This window comes from the organism of the source record quoted next, unplaced genomic scaffold (genome assembly GCF_019419815.1).
Source record: "Pyrus x bretschneideri cultivar Hongxiangsu unplaced genomic scaffold, Pyrus_bretschneideri_v1 Contig5, whole genome shotgun sequence".
Taxonomy (NCBI): Eukaryota; Viridiplantae; Streptophyta; class Magnoliopsida; order Rosales; family Rosaceae; genus Pyrus; species Pyrus x bretschneideri.
Genome location: NW_025999787.1, coordinates 434,460 through 451,906, shown reverse-complemented (window position 1 = coordinate 451,906; position 17,447 = coordinate 434,460). Strand labels below are relative to the sequence as shown.

Below are 17,447 nucleotides of genomic sequence, written 5' to 3'. Positions count from 1 at the left end.
GTTGACAATTCTACACCAAACAAAGTAAGCAGAAAGGGAGGGAAGGGAATAAACTAAGAAAGATTTTCAAAAAGATTTACGCTGACCCAAAGCCAAAGCATAGACCAGCGACAAAGAATTTTTCCTTGATCCTAGCGCCTATCTATGGAAGGAAAATCATAAAAGAACGAAATATTGCACCAACTCTCACAACATTAATAGATGTGTGTATAAATAGCAACCAAACTAGAAATGTTGTACCTCCTAGGATACACTACAATGTGGAGATACCACTTATGTCAATTTCAATTAGAAATTCAAACAAAACTCTATCATTTGTTGAACACGTGAACACTTTTCCATGCATATTTTCACCACTTCAAGACCTGTAGATGACTTGGTGTATTCTTTAACTATGACTTGTCATCAAAGAAGCAGAAAACTTTAGTCGATTGTATTCTTAGCTTCACTTATCTATGGGTCTTCAAGCGAAAAAAATTACCTTTGAAAAATTGCTCACTTGCATTGCAAAAAATATATTTTGACGAAGTTTTCATAAAACATAATAGAGGGAGCACATTATCTATTTTAAGGGTAAGGGGAATTGACCGTAGCTTGGGAACAATAAATCTTTGCTACTCAATTTTGCTTTATTTACATCACTGCCATCATATCTGAGACTGAGTTGGAGGGTAAATATTAAAAGTTATGAGGGTAGTTTTGTCTGTGAACAGATTGTTAGCAAACTCTATGAGTTGGGCTGCTCCCTAAACAGATAGTGAACCAGCTTCATTTTTCATTAAAATCACAAGCTTTGAGATCTGAGTCTGCCATATTAGCATCGTTCATTAGTTTTTAATCTCATTGATTATATTTTGAACATGTTTATTTTTCATACAACAATAGTTATAAACATGTGAATTCTTTTACATCTTAAAAAATAAGAAACTGATCGGGTTTCTGATTTTCCAAGCCTGGTCTATTCTGCATCAGGTACACTTCTAGGCATCATTATGGGCGTCAATTTCTTTAGAACTCATGGATAAGTAGTTTCGCGATATCAGTTGATGGACTCGGTAAGTGAATTCAATTATAGTTTTCTTAGCCTAGTTGATATCTTATCCACTACACTGTCCACCTTCTTTTCTTTTAGAGAAGATTTGTTTTCTATTTAAAAATAACTGAGGAAGGAAATTCAGAAGAAGAAAAAAAAACAGCTTTTCTTGGTGTTTATGGAGATTTTCTTTAGAATTTACTCTTTTTGGTATATTGTGATTACACAGAAATACAGACTATATGTCAATATTGTCGGGTTATAACACATCAGCTTTGGAAAGCATCATTTTTGCTTTGTGAATTCTGAATTCTGTGTTTAATTTGGCTTTTGTGTTTTGAATTTGAATTTGTAGTCCGATTATGATGTCAATGTAGACTGTCTACTATCAATCTCAGACACTAGACTTTGCCTTCAATTGAGAAATGTCAGTTCATTTGCAGACTACCTGGTTATGAGTTTACTTTAACAGTCTGGAAATTTGCAACCAAGTTTTCTTTCTCAACTTATGCTCAGTTTACTATTCTTCTGCGGCTTATTTTTTCACAGATTCAGTCTTCAATAGATGGCTGAGGAATTTCTACATGTAGCAATGTATCAAATTATCATTGATCATAGCGTATGGCATTGTAAGATCATCTTCTGTTCACCTTGATCAAATTTTTTTTTTTTTTTTATAATTATGATTTATTTCTTATTTTGCCTCAAGTTTAGTTGACTTAAGCTTTGTTTATTATCTCTGCAGTATGAAGAAGGCCTTTATAATGTAATGAGAGAGTCCAATATCAACTAGACGGTAAATGATCCATTCTTTTTGTTGTTTGTTTTTAATGCAATGTCCACACTTAGTGTAATTTTTACCATATGTTTAACCTTTGTTTTCAAAATTAAAATCCACCAATTTGGTTGTGGTTTGTTCCATGATAATTGTGTAAAGATGACCATGTCGTACATTACATAGTTTGGGAATTAGACTAAGCAATTTGATCAATCTGAGCAAATATATTTTAGCTCTTCTTACGTTTTAACTGTTAAGATAGAAAATTAATGGATAATTTACATAAAACTCACAAATAATGAGTGTGTTATTGCATATGCACATACTGCTCCTAAATACAAATCAATCAGTATAATTTGTTTTTGGAAAGCTAAGTTTAATTCTGGATGGGAGGTAGGTGGGAATTAATTTTGAGAATCATTACCCTATGAGGATATTCATAGTTAATGGTGAAAGTTATTTTATTTTTTAAAATTATCTTATGAATAAATCTGTTGAGGGAGATGATAGTTTTCTTAAAAATAGCACCAGAGGGGAAAATGGATATTGAATTTTTGGGTGGTTGTTTCTGCATTTGTATCTTTCTGATTTTTTCCTTTGCTGTGTGCTAACTCTGTTGTTGAAGTAACGTTTACAATTACCCTGGGCAGTTCTATACTAAACTGGAGGAAAAGATACATGCAAAGTAGATGGAGAAGAATAATTTGCAAGCCAAGCATGAGGTGGTATTCAATCAATGGTGGTCAACCGAAACCTGTGTATGTAAGTACCTTCTTATTATGAATGTTGTCTGTTTTTTTACGGGAAACTCGAGAAGCTGAGATTAGGATGTTCAGGAAGAAACTGACTTTTAAAACAACTCCAATGCCAATCTTCTATCAGGAGCCTCCACCTCCTAAAGCGGACCTGAAGAAGGTTTTTTTTTTTTTTTTTCCTTTCAAAATCACAAATGGCATGATGTATATTATTTTGTTGACGTGCAATTTCCAGTTCTCTGGTGAATCTAATTTCATGCTTTAGTTGGGAAAACTCTTAATTTTTGTCATATATAGAAAAGTGGTGGGGCGTGCAAACTTCTAAATGGTGTTTAGTTTAGTTTATAAATTTGTAAGCATGTGCTCTCTAACCTTGAGCATTTCTCCATCATGACAACAAAAGGCCATGATCCCGTTGGACGCATACTGGTTGCATGTTTTCTTATATCAGTTGTCGTGTAGGATGCCTTTGGTAGATGTTCCCCTTATATTTCTTAGTTTAGGATGTGCAACTGTTAACAATTGTTTACTTGGTAAAGTACTGGTCCTAAGTTATTTTCCCATTCTTCAGTATTGTACGGGTAATTTTCCTTCAGGTCTGACAGGAAGAGAGTGCATCTTTTATCACTTATACTTCTGAGTTCATGGACCTTTTTTATTCTTGGCAAATTGAAAATGTTAATCAAGCCTATCCTTCAAGTTATCAATCACTTAATCATACTCTCACGATCCTGCCCCATTCAGTTTGTTGGCTGGAATGGTGGTAGTATCTGAGTTATTTTTGACAAGTTACTACAGCTATCATGCTCCATTTGATTGGAAAGGAGGCACCACATGCGTATTTTGACGCTGCCAACAACTGTTTTTCCAAAAATTGCACTGTCTTATAGTTCTTACTTTGTCAGTCTACGGAAAGCTTATAAAAAATCGGTGTCAAGTATCTTGACTAATATGTAGTCTAAACACGCATTCCTACTACGATTAATTAAGTTGTCATTTCATTGTGATAATCCTGCTTCGCTGTACTTGGCTGTTATTTGACAGCGTTGCACTGCTTTATTTTAGCCTTGACGACTTTAGTGCAATTGATGCAGATACCAACAAGAGCCAGTCTTCCAACCTCGGACATAAGAAGAGCTTACTTCCTGCAGTCTCTGAAGCAAACGGTAATGCCAATGGTCGATCTAGCAGATTTAGTCTGGATGAGAAAGTACCTCAGAACACTGCTAGAGGGTCATCTTATGTGTATCCAAAGAAGCCACAATGAAGTCCCTTCCTAGACTCCTGAATTTTTGTTGCGGAGAATTGTTGGTACTACTTGAGCAATGCTTAGTTTATACTGTGTTTTGTACTCTTTGGCAGTCAGGTGAGATATATATGCTTTAGAAATATCAATTTTCCCGTTTTCCTGTTTTATTTTTTCTTTATTGCATCCATATTTGTATGTTGAATTTGGTGGTTTCTCTCAGAAAGTAAGGGTTTTGGTTTGCATTCTTGGATTAGATTTGAATATATTCCATTGCATCTCAGTTTTCTCTGATTTAATAGCATAATTTAGCTCTTGGTATTCTAACTTTGCTTGCATCAAAATTGTATCTGGCTTTTGGTTTTCTTTATTTAATTTTTTTATTTCTATAATTAGATAAATTAAGGATAAAATTTTCTATTAGTACATGAGTATTCGATTCTGATATGTCATTTTCTTCCATTTGACGTGATTTTGGATTATTAAGGACTTAGGCTTGCCTTCCACGTTTTCATTGAAAAAAGGCCTTCAGGTGAGTAATTTACTACTTTGGTTCTGATTATTGGCCAAGAGAATAGGGGGCTTAATTTGTAATTATTTTGATGCAACGAATATTTTTAAATTTTACATATTTTTCCAATTGGCTTTGATTCGTTGATGTGTTTCCATGTACTCTGAATTCAAATGAAAATGCAAGAATATATTAGATGTGTGAGTAAATTTTCAGTCTTCCATCTATTTGTTTAACCCTTAATTATATGTGAATTATTGATTGATAATTTGATAATATGTATGCTATTATTGATTTAGAAAAATTAGTTCGTTAATTTGTTGGGCTTGGTTGTTTTGGCATGTAAGGTTATGAGGCAGAGGAAAAAGAAAATCCACAGCCTGCCACGGATGTGTTGGAATACCTTCAGTAGATGTGTCTTTTCTTGGGTTTTAGCGAAATTTGAGGTTTGATGTGTCTTCTCCATCCCTTAAACAATTAAAAGCTCTCTCACTGTGTGCTTCTAATTGTAATCCTTACCTTCAAATTTGAACCTCACACGATCGAACTTCCACTGTAGAGGCATCTTTGTATGTGACAATTGCATTGGTAGGCCTTTTTTGCAGCTTCCAGAAATCGTTGCTGCTTTGATCTCTGCGCCCGATTGTTCATCATAGAAAACTCCTAAATACAGTGAGATGCCACTTCATGTCGTTTTAACGAGTGCCCAAGCGCATGATTTACTTTATAAGTGACCTGTATGCTTGAGTCCTTGCACCTTACAATGATCTTCACCTGAACCGCTGCCATGCATTTCACCTTTTTACTCTTGCAATTGTCTTTGTCCTTTCTTGATGCATCAGACACTTGGATAAGGAATTGTTCCTTTTATTAGCAATTATATGAAGTAGGCATATTATGCAATACAACGTCTACATTCAATTAGTAAATATTGAGTTTATTTTTGCCAAACAGTGACATTTGATAGGTAGTTTGATGGCTTATGCATATAAATATACAACCTATATTGTTAATTGTATGTAAGAATTGACTCAAGAAAATATGAAGTTATAAATGGACTATATGAGTTATCAATGGATTACATTGTTGACCTCCGTCAATTCTATTCCTTAATGAATGTAAAGATTAAATTTTGGGCACTTAAATATATATATATATATATATATATATATATATATATATATTCAATCACAATCACTCGCATGAAAATTCAATTAGGTTTGTTCTGGTCTCCAAGAAATTTTCTTTGTTTGGTTACTGATTATTTTATGCGGTGGGACTTTAGTTTTTGCTTTTCTACCTATGTATGTATGATTCGAAATGGACAGTTCAATTTGCTGTATATAAATTCGTAATATAAAAGCTCGAAGGAGAGGTGAATTAGAAACAATGGTGGGAGAGCGGAGTTGAGGAGTTGAGAGTTTACAGGGTTTACTTGAATTTCTGTATGATGTCCTTGGTATTGCTATATCATTGAGACTGACTGACTGGTTAATTATTCACTAATTTGAAATATAAGTTTAACTTTTCTTTAATTCTTTTTCCTTTTGTACTGTTGTTGGAATCGTTTCTTTTTTCTGCTTAATCTATCTTAAAAATGTTTGCTTCGTAATACTTATTTTAAATATTTTAATTTGTCCTCTTTTCTATAGAATTTTGTGCAAAGTGAATGGAGGGGTTATTCTCAATCTTCAGATGGTGATTTGACGACTTCTCCAAACTTGACTACTTAGTCTTCCAAATACAGAGTTGTGGATGAGGGAGGAGCCAGATGAGCTAGAATTGGGTTTGTACCATTCTAAATTATTCGTTTAGTTACCAATGAAAGATATGGTTGCCCAATCCAATTTTGTATTTTCAATGTCTTAATCATTTTCCTTTTATAGCACTTCGTTTTGATATGTAGATGGACTATTTACTTTATCAGATATTGGGTCATGATATAACGTTTAACGATTGAATTTGTAAGACAGTTTAACAATTTTTTCAAAAACTTACTTTTCCTGCCATATGCTCAAGTATTTTGTCTTCTATTTTTCTACTTTCCTTTTTCTGTGTTCCCTCATGTAGTAGGCTGATTACTGGAAACAATGAGTATAATACTGATTATGATCTATAAATGAATGGTTTCTTATAGCGTGCATATCCATGCATAAAAAGCCAAGTTTCACTTCATTGGTTCTTAGGCATTACACCATACTTTTTAGTTACTTTGTGTGGAAATTATTCATGCATGTCGTGGATAATATATTCAGTCCTCGTTTGGCACACCGCATTAAGTATTGGATGAGACTAATAATACGGAGCTTCTTGTTTGGTGCACTCACGTCTTAAATAGTCGCCCGCTTAACTATCCGGTCAGCCCAAAATAGTGCGGTTGACACCCGCATATTAATCCCCCCCAAAAGCTACGTATAATTAGTCTGGGGGAGCTAAACCAAAAGGACGATTATGTTCTCTTCCCTCTTCGCGCATTTGCTCCTTGACGAACCGGAATGTCGGTTCATCATCTTCTTCTCCGACCTAAGCTCTATTATCTTCTCTTTCTTTCTCCCTCCCTCTCTCTCGTTCTCCAGTCTCAATCTATCATTTTTTCGCAGATTAGAATCTTTTCTTCCTTGTTTTGTGTCTTCAATCTAGTTAATAGTATTATGCTTTCTCAGATTTTGTTAATTGATTGTATAATTTAAGTTTGAATTTAAATTAGGTTTACCATTTGCCGCGATTTTCTCAATTAGCCCTTGGACTGTGGAGTCTAGTTTTGTTGTGATTTCTCCTCTATTATCAACAGCTTTTGTTTTTGTTGCTGTCTGGGTTTTATGATTTCTCGCATTTAGGATAAATTTGTGTGAAATGAAACTTTGAATTTGGAAAAAAGAAAAGAAAAAATTGGTGGTTGTTGGATTGGCTTGCTGCTTGTTGGATTGTAATTTCTAATCAGTTTCCTCCCAAATGTTGGAGTCGGCATGGCTATCTGGAAAAAAATTGGTGGTTGTGAGGGCTTTTCTACATCCCCAATTTTGTAATCATTCAACAAAATAATATAATAACAACAATTTGGAAAACTTCTTATCCGGTATGGTATCAACATAGGACAAAACATCAAATGCCTGATTAAATTAGTCATTACTATTCGATGGCAGATTATTCCGACTAAAATAATCAATACAGTACGAGTTGCCAAACGAGGCCTTAACACTCGTAGCAAAGCGCGGGCACATTTTCTAGTTTAATCTAAAACATGAGCTTAGGAGATAAATTTAAAATAGTTTTAGTTTAGATGGTATTTACGCACACCCGTAATAGCTCTGGTTGTACCATTCCCTAATTTTTATTATTTTTCTTCCCCACTTTAACAATAATATGACCAAATAATTTTCTTAACGTAAGGTCTATGTTGATGTCAAAAACTTCGTAGTTGATTTTAAAATTCCATATAGAATGTAGAATATCCAAAACACAATTATGTTTGTCTTGATAGTCACCCCCACCATGACGTTGCAGCGTCGGAGGCAGTCTTTGAGGCCCTCAATATTTGTCATTTGTCCGTCATCCATTTTAACTTTTGTGACACATAAAAGGACGAATATATATTAGACAAGGCCAGAAGACCCCATGCATGCAAGTTGGGCGACCATAAAACTTGAACGCGGGTACAACAAAACTTGAACGCGGGTATGAAGAGGTAAACGAAAGAATTTGTTTCCCAAGTCACGATTCACGCGTGCAAAGATTAGATTTAATGGAATACAAGATACCACTGTTAAGTTCCCGTTTTAGATTTATGTCCCCTTCAGTGGCCTACAAGACTAAGTCTTGGATACCTGACAGTTTGTTTACTCATTATAATGACACGAGATATTGGAAAAGAATGAGTCCATGGCGGCTAATGAGGCCTGAAAAGTTGATACTAAGTTTATCAGTTTTATGCATGTCGCTTTCAGTTTAATCCTATATAGAAGATGTTGATGTTCTGTGGTACTTGTCTTTTTCTTCTCATCGTGCTTACTTATCTTTTGAAGAAAAAAATGTTTTTCGTATACTTATTGTGTAGTCAATAGTTTAAAGTGATTGTAAGTGATTGATTATCCTGACAGTTACGGCCTTTCAATTCTTACTTGTAAATTGATAGTTGTCTTTTTAAATTCTTAAATCGAATGAGGGATTTTTTTTTTTTTTTTTGCCTCTGATCCGATCTGACTTCAAACATGGTTAGATAAATCAAGAATTATTATCTAACTATATATAACACCATAATAAACAAACATGATGTGTTTCTATAAAACAATGAAATGCTCATGGTGATAGTCAAATAATTAAGAGATTTTAAATTTTGTTGTTTCTTAAAAATGAGTCTTACATAGAGATCTAACAAGCCCTTTGTACTATTCATCCAAAGGAATTACTCTTATGATGGGGTTGATAGTATGTGTGCATGTGTTTACAATTACAATGTACAATCAAACTTCAAGGGAGGGGTCTCGATTTTGATACCAGATATTATCAATTTTATTTGTTTTTGAATGATGATAGAAATTTACATAGAGAATCCTCAACGGATCGTATTTCTAAACTTGTCAAAAAGTAATATAGGAACTATTACATGAAGAAAGTTAGCAAATGAAATACATGTCTTTCTCTTCATGATTGATCACCAAAAAGCTTCGCAAGTGTTGAGTCTTTAAGAATATTCACATTGATACACCAACGACGGATGATGGAGTGAGGAATTCAATTGTGCTAGCAAGATCATCCACTTGAAACAATAATATTGGGCAACACACTGTAGAGAATTTTCAGCTAGGATTTTTTCTCTTTTCTCTGAGGAACAAAAACTGATTGCATTCGCATTAAGGACATATGAGAAAACAGATAGTGTATACATACACCCCCTTGCCGCACCTCTATAAGCCTTTGACGCCATGGGTTTTATCCCATGCCTCTATCCCTTTTCACTTGCCCACTAAGGCTTGTGACTTGGTCCCCTCTGGGCATCTGGATCCCCTTTTACTTGAACAAAGCTCAAACATTATTTTAATTAAAACATGTTTAATAGGCCAAACAATTAATTCGATTAATTAATAATTAATTATATCTTGTCATCACCCTCGTAACGTCTTTAGTACTAACATAAGTGTGTAAGCTCTTGGAACCTTCTATTGAACAATTTTCACAACATTATATATTCATTATTGCGCATTCATATATCTTCATACTCATACATATAAACTCAAGTAACACACTATACATCGGGTCCTACAAGATAGTGAGGACTTTGAGGTGAAGTTAAAGTTCATATATATAAACACAAGATATCTGAGATGCCTTAGGCCTAAGAAATATTTGCATACTACAACCAAAGCTTTGTAATGATTAACATGTAGTAAGCATCCATATGTTTAAGCTTCTTGGTAAATCAATGTTCAGTGAACTTGTTCAATAGACAAGCACTTATATATCCCCCATGTCTCCAAAACACATAGCACGAGACCATGCTAACCTTAATGCATTATACACCTGCCTTTCTAGATAGTCAATGTCCAGTTGACTTTCAATGGCTACAAAACTTAGATTAAGGACTAGATTATGATGGAATACAAGTCTGCCTGCCTTAACATGGTTTAGGACATTGCTTCCATATCTTAATTCTCATGGACTCATTCATAGTATATTATCTCTATAATATCAAGTCAAACTCATACTAAATTATTATTCAATTAAAATGAAGTCGCTATATAATATCCAATATAACGAAATTGCCTTTTAGAGCACAACTTCAGTACTCTCTCATTTGCACTAAAGCCAATTATCATAATGGTGCACACCAAAGCTATTTAGATGTCAAACAAGTTGCTTATGTGTCATCGCGCTAGTGATTGGGTTCGCTACGTTTTTCTGCAGCGTTAACTCTTTAAACTTGAACCTCATTCTTCTTCTTCACAGATTCTCTAATCTTGTGACAGCGCTTTTCGATTTTGTATGGATGACTCATGAAACCATAGTTCCTTTGCTTGACCAAATACCCCATTATAATCACCTAATGATGGTATTTATGATTCAATGGTAGGAACATCTACAAGTTCAATGATGAACATTTTTTTATCTAAAACAACCTCTTGATTAGCATTTAAAGTAGAATTATATTCTATTCCTCAAGTTGCTTTTTTACCTAAAACAACCTCTTGATTATCATTTAAAGTAGAATTATATTCTATTTCTCAAGTTCGAGAGCATTATGCACTTCTCCATATTGCTTCTCCAACTCACATCTTCTTCATCCAAAATGAAGACACACCCTTATATTGACCTGCACTTTGTAGATTTCATGTAATTGGACATAGTGTTGTCTTTCACAAACACCATCCCTTCAACGCTTTTTTCATAAACATCATATCCTTAGTACTTCTTAAATACTTAAGGACTGCCTAATCATTATCCCGATGGCAAAGCAAATATCAGGTATTATACATAGCATGGCATACACTAGTAAAAAAATCCCATTGTGCGACAAAATTTTAAACTTCGTCACGCAATATGATTAAAAAATAAATTTTATTTTTTAAAAATGAAATCCAAATATTTCATCACCTAAACCCAATTTATTTTCTTTTTTTATTTAATTTTATAGTTTAAATTGTAAAATAAATTATTTTCATAGTTTTTATTTTTTATTTTTAACTTTTGCATGATAAATATTAATATTTCGTCGCCTAAACCATATTTATTTAATTTTATATTTTATATTTTATATTGTTAACCTAAATTATTTTCTTTGTGTGACGAATCAACATTTCATCGCCTAAACCCTATTTATTTTATTTTTATTTAATTTTATATTTTATATTGTTAACCTAAATTATTTTATTTGTGAGACAAATCAACATTTCGCCGCCTAAACCCTATTTATTTTATTTATATTTTAAATTTTAAAATAAATTTTTTTTCTTTTTTATTACTTTTTAAAAACTTTGTACAATGAATACTAAAATTTCGTTGCATAAACCTTATTTATTTTATTTTATATTTAAATTGTCTAATAAAATTTATTTTTATAAATTTTGCACGATGAACCAATATTTCGTCGCGCAAAATCGTTAAATTTGGACGGGTGTCGAAAATGGGACGTGGGAAATTTAATTTTTAATTTTTTTTAAAACTTTGCACGATCAATCTTTCGTCACACAAAGTTTTGCACGATAAATATTTTGTCACACAAAGTTTTGTGCGATGAACAATTGTTTCGTCGCGCAAAACCCTAAAAAATTGGGTGGGCACCAAAAATGGGATGCGAGAATTTTTTTTATAAATTTTTTTTAAGACTTTGCACGACCAATCTTTCGTCACGCAAAATCGTATCCTTCGTCATGCAAAGTGATACGCTTTTTAAAACCAAAATAACTCCTCCACAATTTTATCAATGTATCTCTCTAGTTCTATTACCTGTCCTCTCTTTCCTTGTCTCCAAATCCGACCCCCTCTCTCACATTCAATCTCTCATCTCTCTCTATCTCTCACTCTCACTCACTCTCTCACTCTCTCTCCCTATCTCTCACTCACTCTCAATCTTCCCAAGGGTATTTTCTCTCTAAATTTGAATTTATTTTTCATTAATATATGTTTTTGGAGTTAATTTTGGGTTTAGGGTCAGATATAAGGTAAGGGGTGGAGTTTGGGGTATGCCAATTGTAAGGGAGGTTATGCCCATTTTTTGGTATTATTTTATGCTGTTTTTTTTGGTTATTTGTGTCACATCACAGCTCGGGCCCCCACCACATCCTGGGCTCGACTCCATCGTAGCACAATATTATCTACTTTGGGCCTCGACCACGCCCTCATGGTTTTGTTTCTGGGAACTCACACGAGAACTTCCCAGTGGGTCACCCATCCTAGGATTGCTCTCGCATGAACTCGCTTAACTTCGGAGTTCCTACGGAACCCGAATCCAGTGAGCTCCCAAAAGGCCTCGTGCTAGGTAGAGATGGGAATATACATACATATAAGGCTTATAGGATCCACTCCCTTTGGCGATGTGGGATGTAACAATCCACCCCCCTTAGGAGCCCGACATCCTCGTCAGCACACCCACACCACACAGCAGAGTGGCTCTAATACTAAATTGTCACATCCCAGCCCAGGCCCCCCACCACATACCAGGCTCGACTCCACCGTAGCAAGATATTGTCCGCTTTGGGCCCCGACCACGCCCTCACGGTTTTGTTTCTAGGAACTTACACGAAAACTTCTCAGTGGGGTACCCATCGTAGGATTGCTCTCGTGCAAACTCGCTTAACTTTGGAGTTCCTATGAAACCCGAAGCCAGTGAGCTCCCAAAATGCCTCGTGCTAGGTAGAGATGGGAATATACATATAAGGCTTACAAGATCCACTCCCCTTGGCGATGTGGAATGTAACAATTTGACCATGTTTTTTTTTTTTTTTTTAGTTGTAGGGAATCGTCGGGACTTTGACAGTGAAAGTTGAGGAGTTGAGGATTATAATGCTATCAGACCATTTCCCCCAACACCACCACCACCATAGACTTGTATTAGGATTTTATTATTTAATTTATATGTACATTTTTAATAAAATGTATATTATGGATAATTTGATCACTATTTTTCATATGTAATTTTATTTTGAATATGTCAATTTAAATTAAAGTAATTAAAAAAATACAGCCATACAATTAAATTAAATTCAAAAAGTAAAAATTCAAAAAATCTTGCGCTACCAAACATTTTGTCGTGCAAATAACTACTATAATTAAATGAAATAATAGAAATAATAAAACAAAAAGTCAACTTAATTAATAAAAAAATAAAAACCAAAAACTTTTGTCGTGCAAAATCTTGCACTACCAAAAATTTCGTTGCGCAAGATATTAAATCAAAAAATCAAAAACTTTGCGCGATGAACCATGCGTGACAAAAATTTCGTAGCACAAGGTTTTGAGTGATGAAATCTTACTTTGCACAACAAAACATATTTCTTCGCGCAAAGTGTTTTTTGTAGTAGTGATACGTAAGACATCACACAACCTGCTTGTGATAATTTTGTCATCTCAAGTAGTTTCGCACATGGTGGCTTAGGACCGATGTCCTTGGTGAGAAAAATGCTATATCGAAGAGGAAGGAAGCACATTTTCGAATCTTGCATGCTAAACAGTTTTAGCATCTTATCTATGTAATTGAACTTGTACATACCAAGAGTATACAAGGCCTTTCCCATGTTCATCAAGGAGAACATATTTTGACAAGCTTTTACTTCTATAAGAATAGATTTATTCTTTCTATCAATAATATGTTGCCAAAATATAACACCAGGAAAGTGAATGAGTCCGCAATTTGTTTCTTGTAAACGCATAGTTCGTCTGAAGTCTGTTCGAAATCATATTCCCATATGACTTTGTCAAAAATCTCATATTCCAACTTTGGGATGCTAGTTTGAGGCCATAAATGGAAAGTTGAAGTTTGCATACCATATGCTCATCACCTTTAGAAATAACACGTTTCAGTTGTTCCATATGTAGTTCTTCCTCAAGATACGTTGCTTCAATAAAGAAAATTCTTAACTCTTTTACCTGAACTATGCCCCTTTGTTCTTTTTTCCTTTTTGTTGCTTCTTTGAATTAGGAAAAATACTATTACAACTACATATTTTAGATAAAAAAAATTATTTAAAAAAAAAATAAAAACACTTCAAGAACATATTGATTAACTCTTTATTGTTAAGAATAAAATAAAAAGAGTACCCATCCGATAAGCCTGTTTGAGAAACTTAAAAGAATGTTGTTGTAGTTCAAGCATATACAATCATGCTCTTGTATAACATGTAAATTTTGTTGCAGTATTCATATCATTGTCTTGTCGCTTTATTATTATGTTGAAATCAAAAGTTTCATCGTGCCTATAACTTGTTAAGAATAAATAAAAAGAGTAGAGAGACAGAGAGAGACAACAGAGAAATTCGCAGGAGAAAATCAAACTTATAGAGAGAGGGAGAGAGAGAGAGAGAGAGAGAGAGAATCTCATCAATTACAACTTTAATGTTTTCTTATTTGTATGCAAATAAGTTAAGACAATTTTAATTTAAGTTCAATATATTATATTAATATAACGATATAAATACATTAAAAATTAGGGATTTGAGCTAAATTATAGGTTTAGTTAGTCATAATAATTTAATATCAACCTCGACATTTACAGAAATTGAACCTATGACCGTCTACTAATAAGTGAAGAGAAATATTGTAAATGACTTTTTAATAATTAATTATTTCGATAATAATTTTCAATTTTGTCTACCTCCTTGTCTCAATTAGAGGTTAGATTTTCTCTTTTTCTTTCAGGATAGAAGTCAAGAGTAAATCTAAACTTAAATAATAGAACCATGATTATATTATTTGATGCTTAATTCAAGTTTGCGTTCAATGCTACATATCATTCAGTGATACATAATATTAAAGAAAATTTTGAATAACTCCACTAAAACTCAGGTCACCTATTGGTTTCCATAAAACCACGGATGTCAAGATTAACTTCCATTCTACAAATTGCAATTGATATTAAAATTGGTGGTGATCATGCTGGAAACGTTACGTCATATGGACCACAAACCCACAAGAGAATTGGACCTGTACGAGTGTTTTCTTTTCACGTTAGAGATAGAGCGTGATGTGGCAAGAAAGTGAATAGCTTAGCTGACTTGTTCAAAAGGAGGTTTAATTAGACGAGTGATCATGTCTGCATTATATAAAAAGGAATAAACATTTAAAACAAAAAAAACGCGTGGAAGTTTCAACCAAAACCCAAATCTCCCCATTTTTCCAATTTAACTCGGAATCTCTTTCTCCTCATCATTTTCTATTTGTACCTCTCCATCTATATAAATGGCTTCCTTACCAAACACAGAGATACCAAACTCAAATATACACGTACAGAAAAACAACACAAAAAACATGGAGGAGCTACCACCAGGTTATCGCTTCTACCCAACAGAAGAAGAACTGATCTCCTTCTACCTGCACAACAAGCTCGAAGGGAAGCAAGTAGATACTCGTCGCCTAATCCCGGTTATGGACGTTTACAGCAAAGAGCCATGGGACCTTCCAAGTACATTCTCTTCCATTTAATCTGTAGATTCTAACATACGAAATCCAATCCAATATGACGTACTTATAATGTTGGCTAGTTCAGTTACACCATGTACTTCTGCTTGTGCAAATAAGTTTGTTCTATACATGTTGCAGAGTTTTCGGGGGAGTTGTGCAATGGAGACAGAGAGCAATGGTTTTTCTTTACACCGAGGCAACAACGAGAAGCTCAAGGAGGGAGGCCCAACAGGACTACTGCCTCTGGGTACTGGAAGGCCACCGGGTCACCTGGCTATGTTTACTCCTCAGATAACAAGGTGATTGGAGTGAAGAAAACCATGGTTTTCTATAAAGACAAAGCTCCAACTGGAAGAAAAACCAAATGGAAGATGAATGTGTACAGAGCCATTGAAGTAGACAACTTAACTAACACTAGTGCTAGTGCTAGCACTAGTACACCCAAGGTATGTATATATAATAATTGTATTGACAACCCGCTATAGTTCAGTTGGTTATAAGCATTCACTTCTACACTCGAGGTTCCGGTTCAAAATTATCATCAGAAGCCATTACGCTTAATAAATTTATCTTTTTTCACTGTAGTTGAGGGATGAATTCAGTTTGTGTCGAGTGTACGTTGTATCTGGGAGTGCTCGAGCATTTGACAGACGGCCATTGGAGCCAGTAGAGGCACAACAAAAATTTAGTAACTCTACAGAAGCAAGTACTTCTTCTTTGAAGACTACAATGGTGGACAAAGCAAGCTCATCAGACGAAACTTATTCACATTCCGGAGAGCTTGGTGATCTCCTGGAGACGTCAGCAGGGATTAATAGTAGTAATTGGGAGATTAATGAAGGTTTTGAAGAACCTCTATGGGAATGGGAACAACTAAATTTCCTCTAAGAAGCAGCCCACAGTCAATTTTTAAACATGCAGCAGTTGCATTAGGCATCAAGCTAAGCTATTAGAGGAAGCAAGGCATAGTATAACTTAATTTAGATGCAGTAAAATGTAAGCTTTCTTTTACAACTCCATTGTCAAGTATAAGAGAGAGAAAGAGGAGTGTGAAAAATTAGAAGAAAGTAAACCATTCAAATTCATGTAAAATAAAGTTACATTTGAGGCGATATTGGGTGTAAAATGGATAATACAAGCTGAGTGTTGAGTTAATTTTTAAAGGCTGATATTTGACTTTGGAGAAGACCACCTGTATTTTGTTCTTATTAAAAATTGGGTTATATTGAATTAAGAAGCTTTTTTCTATTGTAATCTCATTTTTTTTATGAATGAATTATCAGTTATCAGTTGACCAAGAAAAAGAAAGTCTTTGAAATCGAAAGTAAATGAAAACAAAGTCAATAAACAAATCAAACAGAGTTGCGTGGCACCGCTCCAACACATTTCGGTATTAACATTAGATTATACTAGTAAATTTTGGCCGTGCTCCGATTTTAAAATCGATTAAGATGATACTATTTACATATATAACAAATTTGGAGAGATGACTATTTCAATGCTGTTTATATATATTGTTAGAGAAGGCTAAATTAACAGTCTATTACAGCGATCAAAACATTAGCATTTTTCAACTTCTCATTGTTCGATGGTCTATTTTTAGCCACACTCTGTAGATCTCAATCTTGATTTCATTTTGACTCCTGTAACACAAAAGTCACCTATTTATTTCCTGAAACTCAAAATTCTTCCACTTTACCATTTTCCGTGTCTTCTATCAAACATCTATTAAAATTGCTAATGTAGATTGGTAAAATTGGACTATCATATGCTTATTTTTAGCTATGTCTTTTGGAACTCGATTTTGATCTCACTTTACCTCCTAAAGCTTAAAAGTCATAACCTTACTCCCTAAAATTCAATATTTGCTTCACTTTGACTTGTGGACTCTCTCTCTCCTCTCTGAAACTCAAAAGTTGCCCATGAAACATATGTAGAAAAGAAATTAATTAGCCTGATACACCCAAATCAAACCCACCTAATGGAGTTTGCTCAAATTCCACAGATAGTAAATC

At 34.1% G+C, this 17,447-nt stretch overlaps 1 protein-coding gene across 1 annotated transcript; it reads left to right on the top strand.

Annotated features, from left to right (window-relative positions):
- The first annotated feature begins 15,195 nt into the window (after positions 1-15,195).
- Positions 15,196-16,618, top strand: LOC103966388 (NAC domain-containing protein 90). The gene is made up of 3 exons (XM_009379547.3): positions 15,196-15,433; positions 15,571-15,878; positions 16,018-16,618. Exons 1-3 carry the CDS (start codon positions 15,211-15,213, stop codon positions 16,318-16,320), a joined length of 834 nt encoding a protein of 277 aa, XP_009377822.2. The 5' UTR covers positions 15,196-15,210; the 3' UTR covers positions 16,321-16,618.
- Positions 16,619-17,447: the final 829 nt, after the last annotated feature.

What these genes read in the sequence shown, in the direction of transcription:
- LOC103966388 (XM_009379547.3), top strand. Translation starts at nt 15,211, where the DNA reads ATGGCTTCCTTACCAAACACAGAGATACCAAACTCAAATATACACGTA. An exon ending in AGAGCCATGGGACCTTCCAA is followed by an intron (nt 15,434 to 15,570) that starts GTACATTCTCTT and finishes TACATGTTGCAG; the next exon opens with AGTTTTCGGGGGAGTTGTGC. An exon ending in CTAGCACTAGTACACCCAAG is followed by an intron (nt 15,879 to 16,017) that starts GTATGTATATAT and finishes TTTTCACTGTAG; the next exon opens with TTGAGGGATGAATTCAGTTT.